General features: G+C 58.0%; 1 protein-coding gene across 4 annotated transcripts in view; it reads right to left on the bottom strand.

Moving 5' to 3' along the window:
* Window positions 1-26,311, bottom strand: part of Kiaa1671 (KIAA1671 ortholog) — a 123,842-nt gene that overhangs the window by 88,771 nt on the left and 8,760 nt on the right. The window contains exon 1 of one of the 4 annotated variants that reach the window (XM_078039633.1): window positions 2,970-3,421. The exons of 2 other annotated variants lie outside the window; for them this stretch is intronic. In XM_078039633.1, the coding sequence (XP_077895759.1) occupies window positions 2,970-3,361 (392 nt within the window). In that variant the 5' untranslated portion in view covers window positions 3,362-3,421. Of the gene's footprint in view, window positions 1-2,969; window positions 3,422-26,311 lie in introns of those variants that run through there. One more of the 4 variants, XM_078039632.1, reaches the window with a different exon arrangement.

The following is a 26,311-nucleotide window of genomic DNA, read 5'->3' as shown; positions in this document are numbered from 1 at the left end:
GGGAGGGCGTCATGGAGAAGGAACTTCTGGAGTCAGCCTCAGCATGGCCCTTGGTTCCCAAGGCTGGGCCTCCCCTAATACCCAAGGGTCGGGACGTCACCCCCAGCTCAAATCCCTCCGGTCTCCCACTGCCCCTGGGTGGAGACCTGACTCCTCCCCAAGGCCCCGGATCTGACCCTCTCTCTCCTGCCAGCCTAGTCTACAATGGAGGCTGCTCCCTCTGTCTCTTACACACACTCTCCTACTTCTGAAGTGACGCCCAGGCAGGAGGCAGGACGCACCCTTTTCCTCTAGCTGCCTCCTCATCTCTGTGCACCCATGATCCCCTCCTCCTCCAACCGCCTCCAGGAAGCCTCTCCTGACCTGTCTTCCCAGTGGCTCGGGAGGCTGAGGCAGGAGGATCCTGAGTTCAAAGCCAGCCTCAGCAATGGTGAGGCCCTAAGCAGCTCAGTGAGATCCTGTCTCTAAATAAAACACAGAACAGGGCTGGGGAAGGGCTTAGTGGTGGAGGGCCCCTGGGTTCAATTCCTGGTACCAAAAAAAATCCTGTCAACACTGGGGTGCTGTCCCCACATGGGCATTGGCCCGGAAAGACCACCAGCCCCCCATCACAGGAGTGGGGAGGCTCCCTGTGCACCTCGTCCCCCCAAACCCTGTCTACTTTCAACTCAGTGACCCCGTCGCTAGAAAGTCACCCTAGGAAGTCACCAGAAAGAAAAGCCACTGTATCTGCAGGGCACTGTGGTCCCCTGTCCCCCTGAGGATGCCCTGCTGGAAGTAATTCCAACTCACAACCCTCCTGAAACGTCGCCAGGGCCGCAGGCAGACCACCCCAGCCCCAGCCAGCCTGGGCACCATCAGAGCCCCGCAAAGCCCTCACCCTGCAAGTCCTTGGTTTGGGGTCAGAAAAGATGGGTGAGCCTCGGCCGTCACAGGAGAACCACGGGAACAGTGCCCATTCTCCAGGAGAGGCAAATGTCACAGTCATGGGGGGGGGGGCTTGTGTCCCTGAGCTGTGTTCTTCCATCCATTCAAAATGCCGAGGTGCGGCCGGGCGCCATGGCCCACACCTGTGTCTCCGGCCACTCAGGAGGCTGAGGCAGGAGGATCAAAGGAGGGCCAGAGGATAGAGACCAGCCCAGGCAGCACAGTGGGACACCATCTCAAAACCCGAAAACAAAACACATGAAACCAGAATGAAAACAACGTGCTTAGAGTAAAAACAGCCATGATCTCGGGGCGCAGACGGTGCCAGGCACTCTGCTGGGTGTCTCTCAGGAATTACTCCACCCTGGCCCTTCAAGAGCCCCAGTGGCCAGTCCTGCTGTGACCCCTGTTTCACAGGTGAGGAGAGGAGACGGAGGAGGGCGTGCCTGGCTTGCAGGCGGCTGGCACTCTGGTCCCCACCCTCCCTCCCGGTCAGGTTTCCAAAGTCCACTTGAGCGTCACTAGAATCACTGCTTTTTATGACATTCACAGGTAAAGGGCATGTCACACCCATGGGGTGGCTATTGTGAAAAGAGAAAGGAGGAGAAATGCAGACCGGGATGTGGAGAAACTGGAACCCTAGATACTGCTGTGGGGATGTAAAATGGCAGAGTCGCCGTGGAAACAGTATGGGAATCCTCCCAAACCACTCATAGGATCTAGAAATGCCACCCCTAGGCACATATCCAAAAGAAGTGGACACAGGCATTTGAACAGGTGTTTGTAAACTGATGTTCAAGCATCATCACAACAGCCTGCAGGTGGACACAACTGTCCACCTCAAACAGACAGATGAGCCAAATGGGGAATACTCACACAGAGGAATATTATACAGCTCTAAAAAGGAAAGAAATTCTGACAGCTGCTCCAACAGACAAACCACAAGGGCATCATGCAAGACACATGGATCACAAAAGAACAAATACTAGCCTGGTGCAGTGGTGCACACCTGTCATTCCAGCGACTCAGGAAGCTGAAGGAGGAGGAGAGTCTGCACAGGGTGGCATTGGCCAGGGTGCCCACACACCCCTGTTTATCTGGGTCATACCCCTTCATTCTCAAGAACCTCCAGGTTTCACAATGCCACGGTGGCTACTAAACTCACAGTATGGATATTCCTGGGCTTATGGTGACATGTCCCAATGAATCCATCCTTAAGTTGAAAATACTGCTGTCCAAATGCACTTAATACCACTAACCTACCAGACAACCTAGGGTGGCCCACCTTAAACGCACTCAGGTCACTTAGGAGAGCACACAATTGGGCAAAGCCATCTAGCACAAAGATCTCTTTTTATTTGGATTTGATTGACTGATTGTACTGGGAATTGACCCCAGGGGTACTCTATCACTGAGTTTCATCCCCAGTCTTTTTTTTTTTTTTTTTTTTTAATTCGGAGACAGAGACTTGCTAAATCGCTGAGGCTGGCCTTCAATGGGCAATCCTCCCGCCTCAGCCTCTCAAGGCGCTGGGGGGAGAGGCGTGTGCCACCGTTCAGGGCTGAATACACTGAGCACTCGGGAGTGCACATGCTGTTCCCCCTTGTGATGCCTTGGCCCAGGAGCCACTTCGTACTGGGAGAGAATATCACACAGCACACCTGAGGCCCAGGTGAGGGGCAAACACTCAGAATTCCAAACGCGGCGTCCCTGGCGCAGCTCCCATGTCATCGTAAAGCGGAGACATCGGAAGTCGGGGAGCCCTGAGCACTGCCCCTCTGAGCTGCGCAACGACCACCGCCCTCCAGCTTCCAAACGCCTTCCCAAAGGACAGCATCTCCCACGTCACTGGGAGGCCGAGCCCTCGCCCCCACCGGCCCTGGCAGCCACTGATGCGGCTTCTGTCGCTGCGGAGGGATCCGCTCCTGAGGTCCCAGACCTGCAGACCCAGCGCTGGGGCACTTCCCTGCACCAGCAAAGCCAGCCCTGCCTCCCTCTGGGCCTCAGATATGAGAGGCTGCGCGGGGAGAGGGGACACTGACCTGCCTGTCGCTGAGAGGAGCGCGCACTGGGGCCTGGCGCCACCCAGGCTCCTGGCCTTCGGTTCTCCGGCCGCGGGCCCCTCCCCGGGCACCACGCCTTCCTGGATTCCGAGCCCCGAAAGCCGCCGATGCTCAGCGCAGGGCTGGGGGCTGCAGAGGACCGTCGGGCTGCGGGACAGGCGCAGTGAGCCCTCCCCGGGCGGGCGCGTCCCTGTCCTGTGACAGCCGCCTCGGCACGGCTGGGCCTCCGGGCGCCGCAGTCCAGTCCACCTGGCACCCAGCTGCAGGGCCCCTCCCAGGCCCCTGGACACTTCTGCGGGAGGGACGGGGTTTGGGTTCTGGATGGCAAGCCAGCTCTTCCAGAAACTTCTCGGAGCCTCCAAGGGGCCCATCTGCCTTTGGGAGCCTCAAAGCGGGATCCCGGCTGCCGCCCAGACCCCGCGGCCAGGGGCCACCGCTGACCTGCAGGACAAGGTCAGGACAGCTCTTCCCCTCTGCCTAACATCCGCCTTTTCAATTCTCCGGCCTGTTCCTTCCTACAATTTGTGCTATTTTGGGACAGGGGGACCACTGGCCCGAGCCATTAATCAAGCTGCTTCTTTCCCCTGTTTTTCCTCTAGATCCGTCCAACCCACGGGGCTGCTTGGTCAATAAAGTTTTATTGGCAACAGCCACACCCATTGGTTCCTATGGCTGTGACCCCTTTCAAGGGCCATCCAGTACAGGGATCTGTGTGAGTGACAGGTTAAGTTGCTGTCACAGAGTCCACAGGGCCCAATGGTTTGTGCTATTTACTAGACAAAGAAAGTCTGTGGCCCTGCTCTAGATGGTGGAAAATGGAGACCTTGAAAGCCTGGCTCTCCAAGGACCTGGGGGCCTCCTTGTTCTTCTTCACTGCTTTTCTGAATTGTTTTTGTTTGCTTAATGCATCTGAAAAGAATGTCTGCACACCCAGAAGTGGAGAGCTGAGAGCACATCAGCTCAACACTAAAGAAGCCACCGGAATTGGGACTTGCAGAAGGTGGAAAAGTCAAGCAAACGTTTTTAAGAAACCGGAAATGTGACCAAAGTAAGCTGAAAAAACTCTATTGAGCTGGGTGTGGTTGGCCCACGCCTGTCATCCCGTGCTTGGGAGGCTGAGGTGGGAGGATGGAGAGTTCCAAGGCCAGCCTCAGCAATTTATCAAGGCCCTAAACAACCCAGGGAGACCCTGTCTGTCAATAAAATACAAAATCAGGCTGGGGATGTGGTTGAGAGCCCCTGAGTTCAATCCCTGGTACCAAAAAACCTAATGACACTTAGGAAGAGTCCCCACAAGTCTCCAAGATTTCATTACAGTAGGGAATCTCAGCAGACGAGGGCGTCCTCATATGCAAAACAGAAATAAGGGGCTTCCCTGACAGGTGCTGTGTTGCCGCGCACGCTCCCCACCCAGCTCCTTGCTGAGGCAGGCCTGCACCCCAGACCTGGAGGGATGCCAATCCTCCCCGGGCCTCTTCCAGCCGCCCCTCCCTGCCCCTCCCTGCCCCTGGTCTTCAGTTCGTCCTCTGGCAGCGCCCTGCCCCCTCGGTGCTCCACATGAGAACTGCAGAAAAATTCAAACCACAGAAGAGCAAGTGTTTCTCATTGTCCCAAACCCTGCTGTCAGTGCCAGCAGCCACGGTCAGCTCTGTGACAAGCAGCCGGAGTCATCATGGGGCTTTCATTCCCTACGTGGAGCATTTCACTTAAAACTGGAATGGAATCAAATCTTGAACACTATTTAGAATTTTTTTTTGGGGGGGGTACCAGGGATTGAACTCAGGGGCCCTCAGCCACTGAGCCCCATCCCCAGCCCTGTTTTGTGTTTAGAGACAGGGACTCACAGAGTTTCTTAGGGCCTCCCTGTTGCTGAGGCTGGCTTTAAACTCGAGATCCTCCTGCCTCAGCCTCCTGAGCCGCTGGGATGACAGGTGTGGGCCACTGCACCTGGCTAGAAATTTTTTTAATTGTGGCTTAATTTCATGGGGTCTCTCACCTGGAGAGCTATGCACCCTCTACTGCGGATCCCAGCACTTTCATGGTATTCCTCTATTAAGGAGGCCTCATCCTTAAGTCACTCATCCCTCGCCCCTGGATGTCAACTAACGGCCCACCCTCCAATCACTGACCATTGAAACCAACACTGCAAGCAGAGCCTCAAGCGATGATTTTCCCAAGATACATCCTGCCTAGCCGCAGGCTGGCTGGCCACAGGGTACACGCCTTTTCCAGAGCTCGGGGGACATGCAGAATCCCACCCGCGGAAACCTTCCCCTGCTGACTCAAGCCAAGTGTGCGGTCAGGGTTCTTCACTTCTGCCCTGGGGCAGGCCCGGTAAAATGTCCGGAAAGCAACAAACCAGAGTTCCTGGTGGCCTTGCCCCTCACGGGGGGTCTTCTGGCTCTGCTTGATGGCCAGGCCACCACACACCTGACTAGGTTTCCAAGGACAGTTCCAACAGCTGCCCAGCAGTGGTGGCTGGCCTGGCTTTGGAAGATGGGGCCCAGCCCCAGAATCGGGGCTCAGAGCAGAGGAAACAGCCCCTGAGCACCAGTGGACAAGGCACAGCCCAACGCCAGACCCAGAAAGACACATGAGCGAGATGCACTGTCTTTAGGGAGCCTGAGAAGTCCGTGTTGCCTTTCAGAGAAAGTAACAATTTCTTCCAAGTCCAAGAACATTTCTGAAGGAATTAGCAGATGCTGGCCCAAGAGCTGCCTGTGCACAAAGCCCTGGTCCTAGCAGGGTTGAGCAGGGCATTCCCCAGCTCTGAAACCATCGGTGGCTCCCACTGTCCATTCCCTGGGCAAGGTGTTCAAGGTCCCCCCCCCGAAAACTAACCTGGTCTATACCACAGGCCAGGTCTCGCCCCAGATTCTCAAATGGGTCCACGAAGAAGGACAAAAGGACATTCGAGAGAGATTAATCAAATGACACCTCTTCCCAGAAGCCTGTGCAGATTTCCCAAACCAAAGTGACTTCCAGGTCTCGGTTGACCTGATCAGAGAGCCTCGTGTCCGCGCTGAGCCCGGGCCGCACCTCTGCAAGACTGACTCACCCACTGAAGCCCCCCTGGGCACAGACGGCTTCCCAGAACCTAGGACACACTGGAGGCCCACTGCTGGGTGGGGAAAGCGGGGGCAGGCAGCACGGGTTCTGCAGAAGCTGGAGGGGACCACTTGGGGCACTACATGGTCTCAGATGACAGTGCAAGAGTCTTAAATGACACCATTCAAAGGAAGCTGCTTCCTCTCTGATTCTCCCCGCTCCCTGGGAAGTCCCCCAGACAGCTCTGCTCGGTGCCGCTGGGCTTTGGCGCACATCTCCATTATCTGCTCATCTCCAGCGTAGCACAGAGCGAGCCCCACTCAGGCCACGGCTGCTGCAGCGGCGGATGGAAACTGTCGTTTTCTTTTCTTTGTGTTTAATTTTTACTGTTATTTTCTATTTAAGGCAAGTGACATTGGTCTTCTGTTTATAATGGAGATTGTTTGGGAAGGTTCTTTTTGAAATACGTCTATTTAACTACTGAAAAAGCAAAACGCTGCCCACACCTGTCCTCCCAGCAGCTCAGGAGGCTGAGGCAGGAGGACCTAGGTTCAAAGCCAGCCTCAGCCACATCGAGGCCCTAAGCAGCTCAGTGAGACCCTGTCTCTAAATAAAACACAGAATAGGGCTGGGGACGGGGCTCAGTGGTCGAGGGCCCCTGGGTTCAGACCCCAGGACCAAAAAAAGGGAAAAAAAGTGGAAAGTTGAAAAGCAAGGTCATACCCGAGGGTCATGTGGCCATGGTAAAAGTCTGTCTTTTTTTTTTTTTTTTCTAATTCTTTCTTTTTTTCATTTAATTTGAACAAGGAAGCCCTCGGGGAAGCGGAAGGAATGTGGATCTGGAGCCCTGGTGCAGACACAGGGGCTCAGGGACGTCCCTTCCTAAGCCAGATGCTGTCTTCCTCCGCCACCTTTGCCGTTAGCAGTGGCCATGTGACCCAGCTGGGACCAAAACACAGCACCTGAGGGCAGTGGAGCTGACCTCTAGAGAGGGTGTCGCTCTGCGGGTAGGACAGGCAGGTGCAGCCCTGGAGCAGGAGGCCACCCAGGGAACGGCCCCCCACACCCCCCGCAGGCGCAGGACAGCGAGTGGCCGGGCAGGAAGGGGTCTGACCTCCCACCCCACATGGGCCTCCCCACAGGGCAGACGTGGCTGGGCCGTCCGGCCCGCCAGGCGCATTTCACTTGACCACTAACCACTAATTACCCCTCGGCCAGCAGCTGGGCGTGACCTCTCGGGGCAGCGGGGACGGTTCATTTTAACCTCTTGTCCCTCTGCCTTAAATGCAGGGGACACCGTGAAGGGAGTAAAGCAGAAGCCCTGGGCTTAAAGAAGGTTCTGCTTAATGACGGCTCCCAGGGACAATGCCTCAGGGACAGGTGCAGGCCATCTGTGAAGCAGACTGAGGGACGGGGAGCTCCCCAGCACCAACCCTGCCCCGCCCCAATGTCATCTTTAATCACTGGCCTGTGGGGCACTAGAAATGGCGCTATCCCCAGGGCCCAGCTAGGGCCACCGGTCACTGTCCTGGCCGAGGCTGCCTCTCCACCCTGAGGAGGCCGGCGGGGCTCTCTGAGGGACAGAGGGCAGCCGTGACGACAAGAGGACCTTCCAGACTCGGAGGTCAAGGCAGTGCACAGGTTTTCGGGGAAAAGATTCAAATTCAATTAAAAGACAAGTTCCAGGTCGGTCTGCTCAGGGATGGGGAGGTCAGAAGGACAGGGGACACCGTCTCACGGTCCCCGCTCTGGGAATGACCCACATTGGAGTTTGCAAGTGTGCTATCTGGCCAGATAAACAAGTAACAGTTCAGCGTTCAAACGTTGAGGTCCAGTGCGCACAGAAGCCCACTTCCTGTCCTACAGAGAGGCCTGTGGATGAGCTTCAGAGAGGAGGGCACCCGGTGCCCAGAGAAGGTGCCAGAAGACCCTGCACAGGAAAATGCTGGCAAAAGTTACCTCCGAGTGGCGGAAGGCATTTTAAGGTCATTTTGCTTAGTTATAACGTCTGAATTTCATGCAGCGAAAAAGAGCAATTTCTGATTCTGCAGTTTCCATGTGAAACACTTTGCAGACCCCAGGCCAGTGTCTCCCCTCGACCCCAGGGCAGACCACTACCCTCACCTCGCCCGCCTGCAGGACCCAGCTGCCTCTCCCTGGCTGTGTCCACTGTGGATCAAGAGTGAACTGCCCCCGTGAGGGCAAAGGAGCCAGTGTCCAGAAGAAAACATGGACAACCAGATCCTAAGTAAACTTCTGTTCATGAGAAGACGTCAGGTGAAAAGCAGGCCTCAGACGGGATTCAAATGTGGTTTCAAGTTGGAATGGAACCACCATTTGACCCAGCTATCCCATTCCTCAGTTTGTACTGAGAGGACTTAAAATCAGCACACTACAGGGACACAGCCACATCAATGTTTATAGCAGCACAATTCACAATAGCAAACGGTGGAACCAACCTAGATGCCCTTCAGCAGAGGAATGGATAAAGAAAATGTGGTACATGTACACAATGGAATATTACTCAGCCATTAAAAGAATGAATGTGGGTTTTGCAGGTAAATGGCTGGAGCTGGAGACTATCATGCTAAGTGAAATAAGCCAATCCCAAAGAACCAAAGGTTGAACGTTCTCGCTGATATGTGGATGCTAATTCACAAGAAGGGGGGAGGGAAGAACAGAAGTCGATCAGACAAAGAGGAAACAACCGCAAAGCCCTGGAGTATCCCAAAGTGCAGAGAGAGCCTCTGGGGATACGGCCTGCCTCACGGGCAGCTCCCAGTGGCCACAGACAGGCTAGGTCCCTGATGAGCCCAAGCAGGCTCGTCCCTGAGCGTCTATCTGGCCCACTACTGAAAACACTGTCCCCCTCCTAAATTCAGTTAGACGCCTGACCTCAGATGAACACCACCTGCTCTACGTCCTCCCAGAGCCTCATTTTGCCCAGCATAATTGCCAGGTCTTAAGAGCTCAGCGGATGCCAGGGTTGGGAGGATGACACACAGGGCTGGTGGCCAGGAGCCCCTGGTCTCCTCCTATCTGTGTCCCTCTGTATGACTATTCAGAGTCAGCCATTTCCACCCCACTGCTGTGTGACCTTAGGCAACTCACTGGACTTCTCTGAGCCCTGCCTTCCTCATCTGTAAAATGAAACCATGCTTAGCATGCTTCAGTTGCAGTTAAGTGAGCTCACCAATTCAAAGTTCTCAGCATGATGCTGATGTTCACCGGGGGCGTCCATTAGCAATCTCACCAGCAGTTTTATAGTTAATAATTCAGAGACTGAGGAGCCAGGAACCTGCAGTTAGGTCCTCCAGCTTCAGCCCAGGAGCAGGAAAAGGGATAGGAAATCCGGTGGGGCTGGGGGAGGTTCGTCCTCCTCCCCCTACCCAGCCCCAAATGGAGTAAGGAGGCCTGGAGTGCATACAGCAGACACTCAGTAGATAGAACCTCAGGCCATTATAAAATTCATCCTCAGAAGGAGACCCCAAGAAAACACCCTCTCTGGACCCTGGATCTTCTTCTGTCTGTAGAGACACTTTCTTGCAAGAGGCCACTTCCCCGTCACGGCCTCTGGGCTCTGGCCCCCCGAGCCACGGCTGCCCTCTGCCTGCTGCAGCCGGCCAGGCCCTCGCCAGGGTGTGGCAGCCGTGCCGCGCAGGTCAGTCACCCTGGGAAGCGCTCGCCCTTGTCCTGGCAAAGGCCCTGACCTCTGTGCCCGAGGGTGACTGTCTCTGCTGCTGGTGATAAAGACCCAGCTCCCGGCGTTCACAGGCACGTCCCACAGTCCCTCCAGAGGTGACCTGCTCCTCAGCGCACACTGGTGGTGCATTCACACCGATAGGCCACCCTCCCTGGCGCCCTGACTCGGCTGAGTTTTGGGGGAGCCCGCCTGTGACACCCCTCTTTCCTGGAAGCTCTGACTCACAGGGACGGAGGGCTCGGAACGCGGGTCTCCCCAGGCACCCCCCCCCAAGCAGGGTCTCAGGCCACGCACCAAAAGGACACGGAGCGGTCTCCACCTCTGCAGCTTACAAAGCAGCTCTTCCACCAGTTTACCCAAAAGGCTGATGGACCTACTGTGTGCTTGACCCTATCTTTGGTGATGAAGGTCCCTATTTAGGTAGCATTTATGGAGTAGGGGGGACTCAGGCAAAGGATATGCCAAGGCACCAAGATAAAAGTGGCCTCAGGTGACCAGGGAGGCAAGGGGACCAAGTCTGTGATGAGTCAAGCTGGGGCCCTTCACTTTGGGTGACCCTGGAAGGCTTCCTGGGGGAGGGGACCTTTCAGCCACATGACCTAGAAGACGGGAGGGAGCTGGCCAAGGGAAAATCATGAGGTCAGGCAGAAAAGGTTGCCAGGTGCATGGCCCTGGGGCTCAGGAGGCTGAGGCAGGAGGATCCCGAGTTCAAAGGCAGCCTCAGCCACAGCGAGGCCCTGAGCAGCTCAGGGAGACCCTGTCTCTAAATAAAACACAGAACAGGGCTGGGGTGGGGCTCAGTGGTGAGGGCCCCTGAGTTCAATCCCCAATATTCCCCCCCAAAAAAAGAGGCAGAAAAGAGCATGAACATGCAGGGAGTAGAAATATCTGTGTGTCCCTGGAGTGGAAAGTAGCAGGGCTGCGACTGGAGAGTGGGCAGCTCAGGGGTGCATGGAGCGCTTCCCCCTCCCCGTGGCAGGGGTCTGCTTTCCTGAGCAGGAGCGGGGGGAGCTGCTGTCCACCTGCCAGGGGCCTCCCGCAGCTGCCCTCCTCCAGGGCGGGCATGTCCCCTGTGGACCTGCTGAGGCCTGGCCCCGCACCAGGTGAGAACTGCTGGTCGGGGCAGGCGTGGGGCAGGTGGAGGGAAGGGCAGACAGGGCAGCACCTGGCAAGTGGGCGTGGTGTCGGGGCTCAGCTAGGGGTCCACCGGCGCCCACAAATCCAAGTCCTGCTCTTGAGCTCGGGCAGGTTTCCTGTCTCAGCCTCGGTCTCCTCTCCTGTCCAGTGAGTTAGAATCCCACTGTTTTGCAAAGGAGCTGAGACAGGTGCTGAGAATGCTCATGGAAAGAGCTTGGCATTGTTTATAGACAGACCCAATTTTTCTTGATGTCCTACTATGTGCCAGGTCCTGTACTAGGAACCAGGGACACAGCTGTGACAGAGCCAGGCCCAGTAGGGGAAGATGTCCGAAACTTATAGACGTCAGCGGTGACAGAGCTTTAAAAGCACACAGTAGGTGTGTTCCCTCCATCCAAGACTGACCCCCTTCCCCAGGAAAAGCCCAGTGCCTACACACCCCGCCAAGCTAAGGCTCCTTAGGGTTAGGGTCTCATGAAGACACCAGGCAAAAGAAGCCAGCCTCGAGGGGCCACTGGACACCAATAGGGTGGGCGCCCCGGCCCCCCTCCCCCACACCCCAGACAGTATCCCCAACGCTTCCCTGGGACAGGCCAGCTCTGCCCCGGGTGAGACAGGCAGGAATCATGTCCTGCAGCTCTGAGAGGGAGGGGCCACCAGGCCGACCCTGACCAGGAGGGGACAGAAGGACATGAGGACCAGGGGAGCCTGGAAACCTCCCTCCACCACGACCAGGTATAGAGTGGACTCTGCCTGCAGCTCACCAGTGCTCCTCACCTCAGAAAGGAGGAGCTGGGGCCTGTCTGTGGTCACACATCCTGTCACATTCCAGAGCCCCAAGGGGCTTGAGCTCTTGGCAGGACAAGCAGGAAAGAAGCCAGTGACCCCCAGGAGGAGGGCGGGTCCTCCACAGAGGCCTGAGGGCATCCGGTGCACTGGGGTCCAGGGGAGCCTCTGGTCTGACTGTGACCTTGGCCCAGGGACCCCATCCCCTGGCTACGGGGCGCCCTGGCCCTTCCCACAGACGAGGAGGGGAGGTGGGCACCAGCCTGTGGCGGGAGCCCAGGGTCAGCTTATGGAAGCTGCCACCTGCAGGCAGGTCCCCGGGGTGGGCACTCATCAGGGATGAGCAAGGCCAGGTGGCCTGTGCCTGCTGCTCCTGCTAGACACTCCAGGTGGCCTGCTCACCCTGGGCACATGTGTGTGCAAGGGGTGCCGGGGGTGAGTGGGCACCACGAATGTGTTTCTAGGTGTCGATGTGGGTGGGGACTGTGGTGTGTCTGGGTGCCGAGCTGTGTACAGGACATGCCTAGGGACAGTGGAGGGTGACAGCATAGACACTCCCTGGACAGCAGGGTGCACAAGGCACCCGGATTGTGTGCCCTGGTCACAGGGAGCATGAGAGGTTGTCTGTGTGCAGAGAGGCCTGCACTATGGCTGGGTGGGGAGAGGCCGGGGTTAAAGGCTCAGACAAGACCAGCCAGCCTGGGTTTCTATCCTGCCTCAGCCCCCAGGAGTGCTGTCTCTCTGGGCCAGTTCCTCACCTGGAACCTGCAGGTAACAGCACTTTAGAGGTTCTGCTCAGCAGTGCTTGCCCAGAACCCGGCACATAGTACATGCTCAGTAAAGAGCATCTCCCTGTTACCATGGTGGCAACAGTATCCGCAGGTCTCCATGGCAACAACTGGCATTGTGCAGATCCACCTGTATGTGGAATGTCCACGGAGGAACTGGAGGGGGTGTCTGGTGTCCCGAGGGATCATTTTCATCTTTGCCTCATATCTGGGGGGGGGCCGCTAAAATCTTATTCCACATGGGAATCATAAACCTTCTCCAGACTCCAGTCAACCAGTGAGAAGGCAGAGGAAGCTGAGCCTGGTTTTTATAACCCAAGAATGAACTTCACGAGGCATGAAACTAACACTCATTGTCCCCTCCAGAGGCCCTGAGCTGTACACAGAGGTTTGACAATGAATAGAGAGGGTAGGCAGGTAGCTAAAACCCCTGCCCCCCATGTAGCTCACAGTCTTGGGTTGGGGAGATAGGCAGACCTCAAAAAGCAACCCAAGAAAGGTTTTGAAAATAAACTGTGATAAGGGTAAAAGGATCATGTTAAGAAGAGTCCATGGTGGAACCGAGAAGGAACAGTGTATGCAAAGGTCCTGAGGCCCTGGGCTTTGGGAGGAACAGAAAGGAGTGAGTAATCTCAAGGCAGTAAGCTGGGGACCCCAGGTACACAGGGCTGGAGACATGGACCAAGATGTGAAATAATCTAAATGTCCAATGAGTAGGGATCTCTTAAACAGACTATAATGATCTGCTCTTGGGCCATTTTCTGCAACTGTTTCCACACCCTGATGAACTCAAGTTTACCCAGCTGATGGCTGGGTGCTAAGTGCAAAGAAGCTGCCTTCGCCTGGGTTTTGCAAAAGCAAAACAACAAGAACTGGCACCATTCACCTTCAGGAAATACAAGGGCTTCCCCAAGACACCAAGCTCCCTGCTGACCTTCACAGTGTTCCTCCTTCCCGGGGTGGTGGGCTCCGCGAGGCCCTTGTTCTTCTTGCTGTTTGGTGAACATAATGTTCCATCGGGAAAAAAAATGTTTAAGAGAGAGCCAGAAAACCCCTGCCATCTTCTGCCCTGACCCCAAAGCACCAGTGAGGTCTGTGCAGCGGGGTTTTGAGAGGACAGCCTTTTTCTGTTCAAATCTCAAATAAACAAGAGCCCCTTTGGCAGAGGGCCCGCCCCCCAGCACCAACCCTGCAGCTATGACAATAGGCGTGTCCTCCTGGGAGCGGCGGGAGGGGGCTCTGGAGCTCTGGCTAAGCCTCGGAACTCGCCCAAATAGTTTCTTCCCCACCCAGGGACCCTCCCTTTCCTGTGGCTGGGGTCACCCTCCTCCCACACTGCTGCCTTGGGCTAAGGCTCCCCACCCCCACCCCAGTCCTGGCCAGCACTGAAGTCCAGAATCTTCCACCCAGAAGACCTCGCAGCCCAGCTCCCGGGTTACAACAGCCTGAGCTCCCAGAGCAGGAGGCGGAGCAAGGTCCACACGGAACCTGGTCATCCTCAGCCGGACGGGTCACTCCCAAACTATGGATTAATTAAGCACCTTGTGTATGCCCGGCACTTATAGGGCACAGGACGTCGCCACAGTGCCCACTGGACTGCCTAAGGAGGGTCAGATCTGGGCAGCAGAGCCACCGCCGATGTGAGAGTGAAACCGTTCCAGAGTGGACTCTGGGACAGAGCAGGGTGGGGAGGCTCTCGGTGGAGGTCACATTGGAGCCTGTGAAGGTGCCAACTGCCAGGGAAAGGGAATTCCAGAAAGAGGGTCCAGGAGGCAGGGCCAAGGGGGCCGGGGCAGGTGGGGGGGATGGAATGAATGTGGGAGCGGGGCAGCCCTGCAGGCGGGGTCTCTGCAGAAGGCGCGGGACCCCCGATGTGCGCCAGGATCCCTATCTGGTTCTTACACGAGGACTGAGCCAACCCCTGCTCTGGCTGGAGCTCCCAGGGCTGGGGGGGGGGGGGGGGCTTGTCCTCCATCCATGCCTGGTCCCAGGCTCCCGGGTAGAGCCAGGCCAGAGGCAGGTGCTCAAAAAACAAGTGCGGGGAGGGTGACCACAAGGCCCCGCCCCCGCCGCGAGGCCCCGCCCCCGGGCAGCGCGTCGGTCCGGCTGGCCAGGCGCAGGTGGGTTCCCCGTGCCAGGAAGCCGCGCGCCACTGAAGACGCGCCAGTGGGAGCCACCGACGTCATCCCTCCCGAGGCCGAGTCCCTCCGGCGGCTCAGACCCCGGCCTGACATCCCTGGGCGGGCACCCGTCCAGCAGCCGGCCGGCCCTGACGTCCTGTGGGCTCACAAAGGGAGGACGTGATTCATCCCGCCGCGGAAGGAAGCCAGAGCCAGAGCCGGACCGCAGCTGCCTCCGGGCCCCTCCCGCCCCGAACACGGCGCGGCCAGGGCGGGCAGGGCCACAGCACCCCCAGCCTCTCCAAACACAGCTGGAGAGGAGTCCCCAAGGGAGGGGGGCTTCTGCTGTTAAGGAGCAACCGGCCTCCGCTCCCCTCCCTCCCTGTCAGTTGCTCAGAAGGCATCAGGACAAAGGAGCCACCAAAGGGGACTGCAGGAAGTGGGGCCTCTCGCTCCGCTGGGACCTGCAGACCCGCAGACAGGCCCAGGCGCGGCTCCCCGGGGCGGCCACTGCACCCCTGCCTGACAGGGACCTCAGTGACGTTTTAATCCCGGGTTGGGGACAACAGTTCACAGTGAAGAGCCTTCGTGGCAAGTACACATTCAAGACTGGAGCGGGACAGCAGCCCCAGGCTCTGGACGGTCCCCACCCCATCATCCTGCCAACATCTCTGGCAACGCCTGGGACCATGATTTTATCCAAACCCTCTAAAATGCTCAGGGCTGGGCAGGTCAGTGGTCAGAGCTCTGCGCCTGCTTTTCCTCCTTAGCAGCTCGTTCTAAATGGGGAGACACCAAAGCTCATAGGTGCTAGTGGCTGGGACACCCCCCCTTGCAGCACTTCTAAACCTTTTAGCAGGGCAAATCATGGGTGTAGAACCCACGCTCTGTCCTGAAGCACTTCCAGACTCCCAGCTGTCGGTGAGGGTGGACCTTCACCTCCGGGTGCCTTGAACATTCACACCACAGAAGGAACAGGCCGCAGCCTTGAGTCCCCTTCTACCTGGCTATGTGATCCTGGGAAAACTGCTTACCCTCTCTGGGCCTTCTTTCCTCCAGGGACAACAGTACTGCCCTGCCCACCTGGAAGGGGTTGGAGGGTCCAAACCCTGGAGGGATGTACTTGAGCTTGGGACTTGAAAGTGAGAACTCCAACAGTCACCACCATGCCCCACCCAGTCAGAATGACCTCTTTCCAAAAGAGAATCCAGGCAGCACACACCCTGCTGAAGCCGCATCCCAGGCTCTAAAACGAAGCCCAACCCTTGGCCACGGCTCCTCAGCCCAGGCCCCAGGACAGCCGCCTCGGGCCCTCCCAGGCCCCTCTGCGCATGCTCCAGGCCCTGCCCCTCCCCTCTCTGGAGGATGCGCCTCCACCCCGCACCCCCTTTCCACCTGGCTCTTATGGCCTGTCCTCCGGCTCGTGGGTCCGATTGCTGTCCCCCGAAATTAGAAACAGGCTCACTGCAGGTGGGATCACTTGCACCTGAATGAGGACATCCTGGCCTCCGGCGCATCTTCATCCAATGACTAGAGAAGGAGCAGACAGACAGACAGCCACACACCAAGAAACTCCAGGCCCTGCCAGAAGCCACGGGAAACTGGAAGAAAGGAAGGATGCTCCTCTCCAGCCTTGGGGACAGTGTGGCCCTGCGGACACCCTGGCCTTCTGACCCGAGGAGGAAGCAATTCTGCTGGGGGAGGGGGAGGGGGGCGGCTGGGCACACCCGCAGCTGGAGTCCATCTAGTGGACCTGCTTCAAAGGCCTGCTGGGGCTGGGCCGGGGCTCAGTGGTGGAGGCTGGCCTAGAGGCCCTGGGCTCTGTCCTCACAAAAAATCAACAAAATAAAGGTATTGTGTCCATCTGGAACATATATATATATATTTGGTACTCAGGGGCCCTCGACCCCTAAGCCCCATCCCCAGCCCTATTTGCATTTTATTTAGAGACAGGGTCTCACTGAGTTGCTCAGCATCTTGCTTTTGCTGAGGCTGGCTTTGAACTCGCCATCCTCCTGCTTCAGCCTCCCGAGCTGCTGGGATGACAGGCGTGGGCCACTGTGCCTGGCCTAACTAATATATATATATATATATATATTTTAAATGCTGCTGTCCTTCCTCATTGCAATGTCAGCTTCTGCCTCCTGCCCGTCAACCCCAAGCTAGAAGAGGACTTAGCCTTGGGTTCCCTGCAGCAACCAGCATACAGCCCGGCCCACAGCAGGTGTCAAGGAGTATTTTCAGAGTGGTCAAGGGACTCAACCAAGGTCACACAGCACACAGAAGCAGGCAAGGGGGGACCAATACTCAGATCACTGGCTTCTACACCAGTGTCCCAAAGAGTCAAGATGCAGACAGCCATCCTGCGAGGACTTGGGCCCTGCAGTGAGACCTTCTGCTTCCTGCTCCTGACTCCCTAGCCTGTGCCCAGCCAAGAGTCCAACCTTGGCAGGGACCCGTCCCAGCTCAATGACCCTGAGGACAAAAGGCTGATTCTCCGGAGGTTCTGGGGCTCTGGAGGGCAAGGGATGCCCTGGAGTCCGGTTACCCAACACCCGCAGGGCAGATGCCAGCAAGTGGCCTGGACCTGAAGAAACGGTCCCCTCTCTGCCCCTGTCTCCCGGGCCCCGTGCTCAGGCCTGGGGGCTCAGGGTCCACGGCTGGACGTAATGAACCACTGAAAAGAAGCAGCTTGGGAACAGAGGCAGCGCCAGGCCCTCGGGCTCCAGCTCCCGGCCAAGGGCATGTTCTTGGTGGGAACTTGGCGCCACCGTTTGCTTCCCTGTTTGTATTTTTAAAGCCACCTCCTGGTGACAGCCAGCTCTCAGGGTGAATCATAGCTCAGAAGGGACACAACAGGCTCTGCGCTGCCCCTCCGTGGGTTGGCCATTCTCTAGCAACAGTGAACACGGTCCCTCCCCAGAGGAGCCAGTTGGTAATGGGACTTCCAGCAGGTGCCCAGAGACCCCCGGGGATTTCTTCCCCAGGACAAATGCTCAGACCCCGTCCCAGCCCAGGATCCCAGTCCCCGGATGGTGATCTCGGCACCTGCAGGTGGCAAAGCTCCCGGGGGACTCTTCCCCCTCCGGGGTTCTCTCCCTCTGGGTCCACAGAGCATCCTGGGAGAATCTTAGATCCGGCTCTTGGGGTTTCTCCCAGAAGACAGCAGCCAGGTGCACCTGGCCAGTGACAAGTGGATCCTCTGCACTCCCTCGGCCATGTCCACTGGCTGCAGGGAGCCTGGTCACCTCGAGAGCACGTGCCCCGGGGGAGAACACGGAGTATTTCCGGGACACACATTACACTGTGACAGACCTCCTTGCAGGAACCACCCTTGCCTGGCATCTCACCTCGTGTAGAGGCTGGCCCAACAAAGATCGCCCTTAAGTCTGCCCCAAACACAGGGACAGCCACACCCATGAGGATGGTCACTATTTATAAAAAGAGAAAGAAAATAGCCAGGCACCATGGGGTGCACCTGTCACCCCAGCTATTTGGGAGGCTGGGATGGGAGGATCACAAGTTTGAGGCTGGCCTCAGCAACTTAAGTAGACCCTGTCTCAAAAATAAAATTTAGAAAGACCGGGGATGTAGCTCACTGGGAGAGCGCCCTTGAGTTCAATCCCTAGTGCCTCAAAACTCAAAACAAAAACAAAACCAGAACACCATGTGTGGGTGAAGAGGCAGGGAAATGGGGACCCCAGTGCAGCCCGAGTAGGAATATAAATGAATACAACCCCGGGGACCGCAGAATGGATGTTTCTCAAAAAGTCCAAAGATACAGCCCAGTTATTCCACTTCAAGATATATCATTTTTTTTTTATAAGTTGAAAGCAGGGACTCGGACAGGAATTTTGTATACCCATGTTCAGAGGAGCGCTGTTCACAATAATGAAATCAGGGAAACAACCCAGTATCCAAGTGTGCACGCTGGAATATTATTCAGCCCTAAAAAGGAAGGAAATTCTACCCCATGCCACAACGTGGGTGAACCTTTACGACATCATACCAAGTGACATAAGCCTGACTCAAAAGGACAAATACTGCCGGGCACGGTGGTGCACACTTGTCATCCCAGCAGCTCAGGAGGCTGAGGCAGGAGGACCGCAAGTTCAAAGCCAGCATCAGCAAAACACGAGGTGCTAAGCAACTCAGTGAGACCCTGTCTCCAAATAAAACACAAAATAGGGCTGGGCACATGGCTCAGTGGTTGAGGGCCCCTGAGTTCAATACTGCCCCTCCAAAAAAGGGCAGGTTCCAAGTACTGTATGCCGCCACTTGCTGGGTGCCTAGAGTTGTCAAGCTCACAGAGACAGAAGGTAGAGGGGTGCTGGGGCTGGGGAGGAGGGCACTGTCGTGGGAACAGGGTTTTATTTTCCTAAGGTAAACACAGAGTCCTGGAGGTGGACGCTGGTGAAGGCTACGTGAGGACGTGAGTGTCCTCGACGTCACTGGTGGAGGCTAAGGAGTGAGTCATCCTCTGTGTCTCACCACAAGTTAACCACAGAAGGCGGGCGGGCACAGGTCAACCCCAGTGCCACCACGTGCCAGCCAGGTAGCCTCGAGGTGGCCTTGCTTCTCTGAACCCCGTGACTGGGTGCAGGGTGAGCTCTGGTGCGCAGAGGCAGGCAGGGGCCAGGGGCGGTGGGTGTTCAGCTTGTTACCTGCTGTGACCTGGTGGTGGCCGTAATGGCTCCCCTCTGGGGGCACCCACAGGAAGAGGCTGAGGGCACAGGGCTCTCTGGCCTGTGGGTCTGGGTGGTGCACTGGGGAGGCTGGGCCACTGGGCCCAGCGAGGACAGAGGAGATGCCCCGCCCTCAACTGGCCTGGCCGAGGGGGCGCAGGCCGAGGCCCCGCCCTGAGTGGGACCCACCTGGATCCCGTGGGAACCTGGCGGGGTGCGGTTCCTCAAGGGACCAGAGATGAAGGGCCTCCAGCCAGCCTTCTGGGCCCTGCCTCCTGGGCTCCCCAGGCCCAACCTAGGACCTGACCTTCCCCCAGGGGGCAGTTGGGGACAGCAACCCACCAAGCCCTGAGTCCTGCCAGGCACCAGCCCCCACCTTGGGCCTGGAAGGGCAGAAAATGGCCCCGTCCCTGGCCTTGGGACAAACATTGTATCCAGTACCACGGGCCGGGAAGAGGTCACCGTGTCCAGCCCTGCCTCCACTGTCCCCTGGGGTCCCTTTTACAAAGGCGGAGGTGCCGATCAGGACAACTTCGTCCTTACCTTCACCGTGACCCCGACCCCGGAGCGGCCCCTGCGTGGCCCCGCTGATCCTGAGTCCCTCCCGCTGTGTAGACACCCTCTGGTGCCACCAGAGTCGCGCAGGCAGAGCGGCAAAGCCAGGACCCGCGAGCCTTCCCGACGCAGGCGCCTGCTCACTCTGCTGCGCATTGAGCACCTACTACACCCCCGCACCCAGGGGCCCGGCGCAGGCATCCCGTCTGTGATGCGGCCGGGAATCGAGATGGACCTGAGCAGCTGTGGCCAGCCCACACCAGAGGGCCTGTGGGCAGGCTCCTGGGGACGGCGACGCCTCCAGCCTTCACACTTGTGGCCGTGACAGCCACCGGGAGCGCTTCTCCTATAAGCTCTGGGCGCCATCATGCGGGGGTCAGGCCACCAGCCATTCTGTCCCCCACCAGGGTGCTGGGCCCTGACATGGCCTACGTCCCACCACGGGCCACTGGGCTCTCCCTGTCCCCCACGGGCAGGGCACCGAGGCCCCACAGGCGGCTGGGGTGTTGAGGCTCCCCCCGGGCGGCTCCCGTCTCCTGGGAGGGTCACACAGGCCTCTGACTACAGGGTCCCAGGCAGCAGCGGGGAGCAGCCAGGGGCGGGAACTGGAAAGAACCCGGAGGCCGGGTGCGGACACCTGCCCTGCCCAGCGCCCTGGGGTGACCTTGAGCACAGCTGACATCTGCTCCAGAACTTGTTCCCTCCCAGGAGAGGAGACTTTCCAAACCAAAGGTCAAGCCTCCAGGTGGCTTGCTGGGACCTGTGGCCTGCCCTGGGGGCATCTGCTGGCCACAGGCAGGGACAGCCCAAGGGGAGCATCCACCCCAGGGTCCCGCAGTAGCAGGGACCAGAGTCCTGGCTCAGGGCCGGGTGGGGGAGGACGGGCTGTCCAGGCCCAGAGAGGGAGATGCACACACCGCTGGGGCCCAGCACTTCCCACGGGGCCCACAGAAGCCCAGGCTGAGGGGAGGGTGGGGGAGGGGAGGGAGGCCCAGGCCCACCCTGGGCCAAGAAGCCACAGCCGGGTCCCCTGCTGATGGGTCAGCAGCAGCACTGCCAAGGGCTAAGGGAGGCTGGGAAGCCAAACGAAATGCAAGGAGCGAGGTGCTGGTGTCTGACCGCCTCATCTTTGCTGTGTTCCGTGGGCAGAGTCACCACCCTCCTTGAGGCTCAGTTTTCTTGCCTGGAAAAAGGGATGGATATTTCGACCTGGTGGCTGAGCCCTCCGAAGTGACAATGCTCCCCTATCACTGAGCTGCAAAACTGCAAATTCAGAGATCTCAGTCCAATCTGGGGATGGTCGCAGGTCTGGGAGAGCCCTGGGCAACGTCAATGCCAAAGCCGATGGCAAAGTCATGGCTTTGAAAAAGTAGAGAGCGGATCCCAGGAGCACTCGCACGGGTCCTCGGGAGGCACAAAAATCTGCCCTGCTCACTCGTGGGGCAGAGATGCAAACCACATCCCCCAAAGTCACCACCACACCCAGAACAGCCCGTCTGTGGGTGGCCCATGAGTCTGCAGGATAAGGGACAGGGACGCCCAGTGTGGGGTGGGTACCATGGCAAAGTCCGCACAAGCACGCTTTATGGGATGAATTCGCGCGCACATCAGGCAAAGTACAACCGGCACACTGAACGTACTTGACAGTGTTTTCATATAAGTTTTTAAAAATGAATCAAGGGGCCGCGGCGCAGCTCCGTGGTAGGGTGCTTGCCCACTAGGTGCGAGACCCTGGGTTTGATCCCCAGCCCTGGGAATAAGTCAATAAATACACAAAATAAAAATGAATCAAAATGTGGTATATCTACACAGGGGAGTAGAACGCAGGTATAAAAAAGGAAAGAAACATCAACTTCTACAACACACCTGAGCCCTGAGGACATTCTGCTAAGTGGAAGATGATGTCGGTCACAAAAGGCCTTTAGGTGACCCGACAAACAGACAAGTCTACACAGATGGAAACCAGATTCATGGTTGCCTAAGGCTGGAGAAGTGGGAGAAAAGTGAGCAGTGTCAGATGACAAGCATGGATCTCCTTCTGTGGTCACAGAGTGTTCTATCATCCCAGCAGCTTGGGAGGCTGAGGCAGGAGGACCACAAGTTCAAAGCCAGCCTCAACATCGTAGTGAGGCCCTAAGCAGCTCAGAGGGACCCTGTCTCTAAATAAAATGCAAAACAGGGCTGGGGACAGGGCTCAGTGGTCGAGTGCCCATGAGTTCAATCCCAAAAATAAAAATAAAAAAATATTAAATGTTTTAAAATTGATCGTGGCGGGGCTGGGGCTGAGTGGTGGAGCGCTCGCCTAGCACACACGAGGCCCTGGGTTCGATCCTCAGCACCACAGAAACATAAAATAAAGATACTATGTCCATCTAAAACTAAAAAATAAATATTACAGAAAATTGATTGTGGCAATAGTCGCACCTGCCCATGGATGGGATAAAAGCTACTGAACTGTATATTTTAAAGGACTGGATTGGGGACATGGAGTCTCTCTCTCAATAAAGCTGTTACTTAAGAAGAGACGATTTCAAGATAAACATTCACTGAAAAGCAGTCCAAGTACAAAAATATGAAAAAGAAAAATTTCAAAATGATACAAGAATGAGTGGGGTCTGGTAGCGCTGAAGTCATGCCTTAGCTCTTGGTGGGTTCAGAGCCCAGCCCCCCACCTCCCAGCTGAATGACTGTCTTCTAGTGGCATCCCCTCTCTGAACCTCAGTCTCTTCATCTAGAAAGTGGAACATGAACAGCGGCTACGTTGTGGAGTCACCGTGAGAACTGAGATAGCACAGTGCCTGACACATGCAAGGGGGTCCATAAAGGGACACTGCTGCTGTCACCGTCACCACTTGGCAAGCAGGCTTGTGGAGGGGATGGGACTGGCCCTGGGTCCCGAGGCTGAGCAATGAAAGCTGGAAAACCTGAACTCGGCTCTTCAGTGCACGCCAGTGCTGCTTCCCCTCCCAGCCCGCCCCCACTCCATCCCCGGCCACCAGGAGTCCAGCTCATACAGCCACACAAGGGGAAATAGCCCGGCACTGGGGCCCAGCCGGTGACAGGGCCTCCCAGGGCCGGCCAAGCCCCCTCACACCAACCAGGGAAGGGCAGAGGGCAGTGGGCAGAGGGCAGTGGCAGAGGGTGGGCCGAGGGGCGGCAGGAGGCTCCAGAGCACAGGCTGCCTCTGGTCATAACCAGGCCATCACTATTGGTCACCATTGCCACGGTCACTCAGGTTTTCTCTGGAACTCACTGGCCATCCATTCAGGAAACACTGAGGACACTTACTGTGTGCCAGGCACCGTAAAGGGCCAGGCTGTGAGCAGAAGTCCCTGCCCTCTGGGCCACCGTAAAGGGCAACTGTGGACCAGCAAGGCCCGGGCCGGCCTCCCACCCTCCCACCTGGCTCCTCCTGTACCTGGGTTCCTCCAGCTCGCCTGGAGGGCTCCTGCCTCAGGGCCTTTGCACCTGCCCACAACGCTTTCCCTTGGGCCCTTTAGCCAGCTCCTTCAAGTCCTCCAGGTTACAGCACAAAGGTCACTTTTCCCAAGAGCCCTTCCCTAACCGTCCAATCTAAAACACACCAACCTTTCCGGCACCTTCTTTGATCTCGGCCATTGCCTTAATCACTACCTGCAGCTCCTCGTTATCAGCTTCTCCACACTGCGTCCTCTGTGCCTGGCACAGAGTAGGTGCTCAGCTAACAGCGTCATGGGCTGGATGGGTGGTAGGGGGCTGGGTGGACAGGAAGGTAAGTGGGCGTGTGCTCGGGCAGAGGGATGGGGATGGACAGATGGAAGGAAGGGTGAGCTGACGCGCAGGGGAGAGTGGAAGGATGGACGGGGTGGGAAGAAAGGACAGGTAGGTGGATGGACAGATGGACCGAAGAACGGGTGGGTGATGGAAGACCTGCGCCAGGCGGGTGAAGGATGCACAGCGGCAGCAGGGACAGGTGGACAGAGGCAGATGTCCGTGAACAAGTGACAGATCTTTCCTGGGGTCCTGACTGTGGCTCGTGGGCCGAGGCCCCGAGTGCCGCCTCTCAAGGGGGCTGTTTGTTGAGTGGCTCAAGTGAGACCAGGCGTGGGCGTCCGGAGCCAGTGCTCGGCAAACCCGCCCCGTTGACGTCCCTGTCGTGAGCCTGTCCCCACTGCCTGGTGACACGGGGATGGTTTTCATTTTCTTTTGGCCAGACAGAGGGCAAGGCGGTGAGCGCTGGGCCTGGCCAGTCCTCCCTGTCGCCAGCCCTGCCCCCTCCCCAGGCTCACCCAGGACTGGACACCCCTGGGCAGCCCTGGAGAAGCGCTGGGTGACACTGTCCACAGTGGCTCCGCCCCTGTCCCAGCCAAGCTGCTTCCTCCAGGACCCCGCAGAGTTATGGGCGCATTCAGAAGCATCTCCCTGTCACCCCTGATCAGAGACCCCGAGACCTGTGTGGGCGCAACCCTGACCTGGAGGGCCCTGGGCGCCACCCCAAGACGGTGCCATCCTTGGAGCCACTCAAACAGACAAACAGGGCCCCCGGGACCTCGGAGGGAGGGACCGCTGGGCGTGGCCTTGGAGCGTCACAGACCAGGAAACCCAGCCAGCCGCCCAGGGCCACCTCCAGATCACACCCCACACAACCGGGGCCACTGCCACCCACTGAGCGTCACATTCAGATGTGCCAGCACAGCTAGACAGGGTTCCAAGCTCCGTGGACAGCAGGCGGTGGCATGAATAACGGCGCCCAGATCCACGAGGAGGACCCGGGGGCGGAGCTCACAGGCACCCAGCACAGGGCCACTCCGCTGGGCCAGGGCTGCTGTTCCCGGGGCACCCAAGGCTGACGGAGAGGCCCAGGCAGACGCCTGCTCCCGGAGGGCCCAGAACACCATGTGGCCCAGAGACCCGACTGGCCAGTGGAGGCCAGTGGAGGCCAGCGGAGGAGACTGGGCGTGAATCCTGGGCAGCCACTTGCCCAGGCCACAAGGTCCCAGTGCCAGGCCTTCCCGGAGGGGCACTGACCCTCCCCTCCATGTCCCTGAGCCCATCCAGCCTGGGGAGGAGGCAGAGGGCCCTGGAACAGCCCAGGAGCCCGAACCTGGACGACAGCCAGGCCTGGGCAGGGACAGGAAGCGCCCCTGAGGGACAGGGATCAGGATGGACCTGCTCTGAAGGCACCCAGTGTGCCCGTCCCTGGTCTGCACAGCCCTGGCCCCAGGGAATGAAGGAAGCACCACTGTGTACACCCAGGAGGTGGCCTGGGGCGGCACCCCCAGCCGAACGTCTGGGTCCCAAACAGCTACAGACCTCAGCACTCTAGAGGGGGCTTGTCCCCCAAAACAAGAGAGAGCCCAAATACGTAGGGAACAGCGGTGGGCGGGAATTGAGCATTTGCCGTGAGCTCTCCAAACCCTCCACCAGCAACGACTCCTGAGTCCTCAGAGCAACCTCAGAACCCCAAGGTGTCCTCAGAATACCAACATGCACAGACACGCCCCGTAAACGGGAGAAACTCAGGCTCAGAGAGGGCAAGGGTCCTGCCTAAGGTCACACAGTGTGGAGGTCACAGGCCAGGATTGGAATCCAAGCCATCTGAGAAGCAAACCCACATTCCGTGCACCAAGACACAGAGCTGACACCTCCCATCGATGGACAGGTACCCATGCACGGTGTGCGGGGTGAGTGAGAAAATCCCAGCCCCACACGCTGGCACACTGATCTTTAGAACGTGGGTGCTCTCCTTTGTGTGGGGGTGTCTGTGTTTGTGCAGGTTCGGCGATGAAGGGGCCCCGCTGTGCAGTCAGGATAAAGGGACAAAAAAGGACCTGAGAGTCATCCGCCCGATCACTTGACGGGATCTCAGGCCGCACCTGCCAAGTGGAGGTGAGGGCAGGGAGAACCACCAAGGGTCAAGGTCAAGTGGAGGACAGAGGTGGGGACCCCACGGCACCCCAGAGATTCCGCTGCACGGTGGGGCTTTTCCTAATGGACAGCTCAGGCCCCCCACACCCAGCACTCCCCCACAGGCTAGAGGAAGGACAGACCCCAGCACCCCATCCCTGGTGTGGGCCCCAGGCCAGGGCCCCCAAGCTGAGGAGAGGACGGGTCACATGGCCCTGACTTGTGCTGTCTCTTGGGACAGTCCTCCTTCGAGGAAGCCCAGCAGAAGCTGGGCGGTGCGCTGACCCAGGGCAGCTGGGCAGACAGGGGCCGGCCGCTGGGCCCCAAAGACTCCCGCAGCTTCTCACCGCCTCCCTCCACCCCCACCCACACCCTCCAGTGGAAGGACAGAGGGAAGAAGGAAGGACCGTGGGGCTGTGTCAAGACCCCCCAGGGAAGCGGCCTGGAGCTCAGGGGGCGGCAACTGGCCTCTGGAGAGAAGGGCTGCCCCTGCCCACTGTCCTCGCCCCTGAGCGCATCAGGAAGGACACTGCCTCCTTGTCTCCCTCCTCTGTGCCCAGGCCCAGTACACAGTAGGTGCTCAATAAACACAAAGGCTACCATAATAAATATC

Source organism: Ictidomys tridecemlineatus, chromosome 2 (assembly GCF_052094955.1).
Source record: "Ictidomys tridecemlineatus isolate mIctTri1 chromosome 2, mIctTri1.hap1, whole genome shotgun sequence".
Lineage (NCBI taxonomy): Eukaryota > Metazoa > Chordata > Mammalia > Rodentia > Sciuridae > Ictidomys > Ictidomys tridecemlineatus.
The sequence above is the reverse complement of the archived record's forward strand: the minus strand, read 5'-3'. Positions and strand labels throughout refer to the sequence as shown.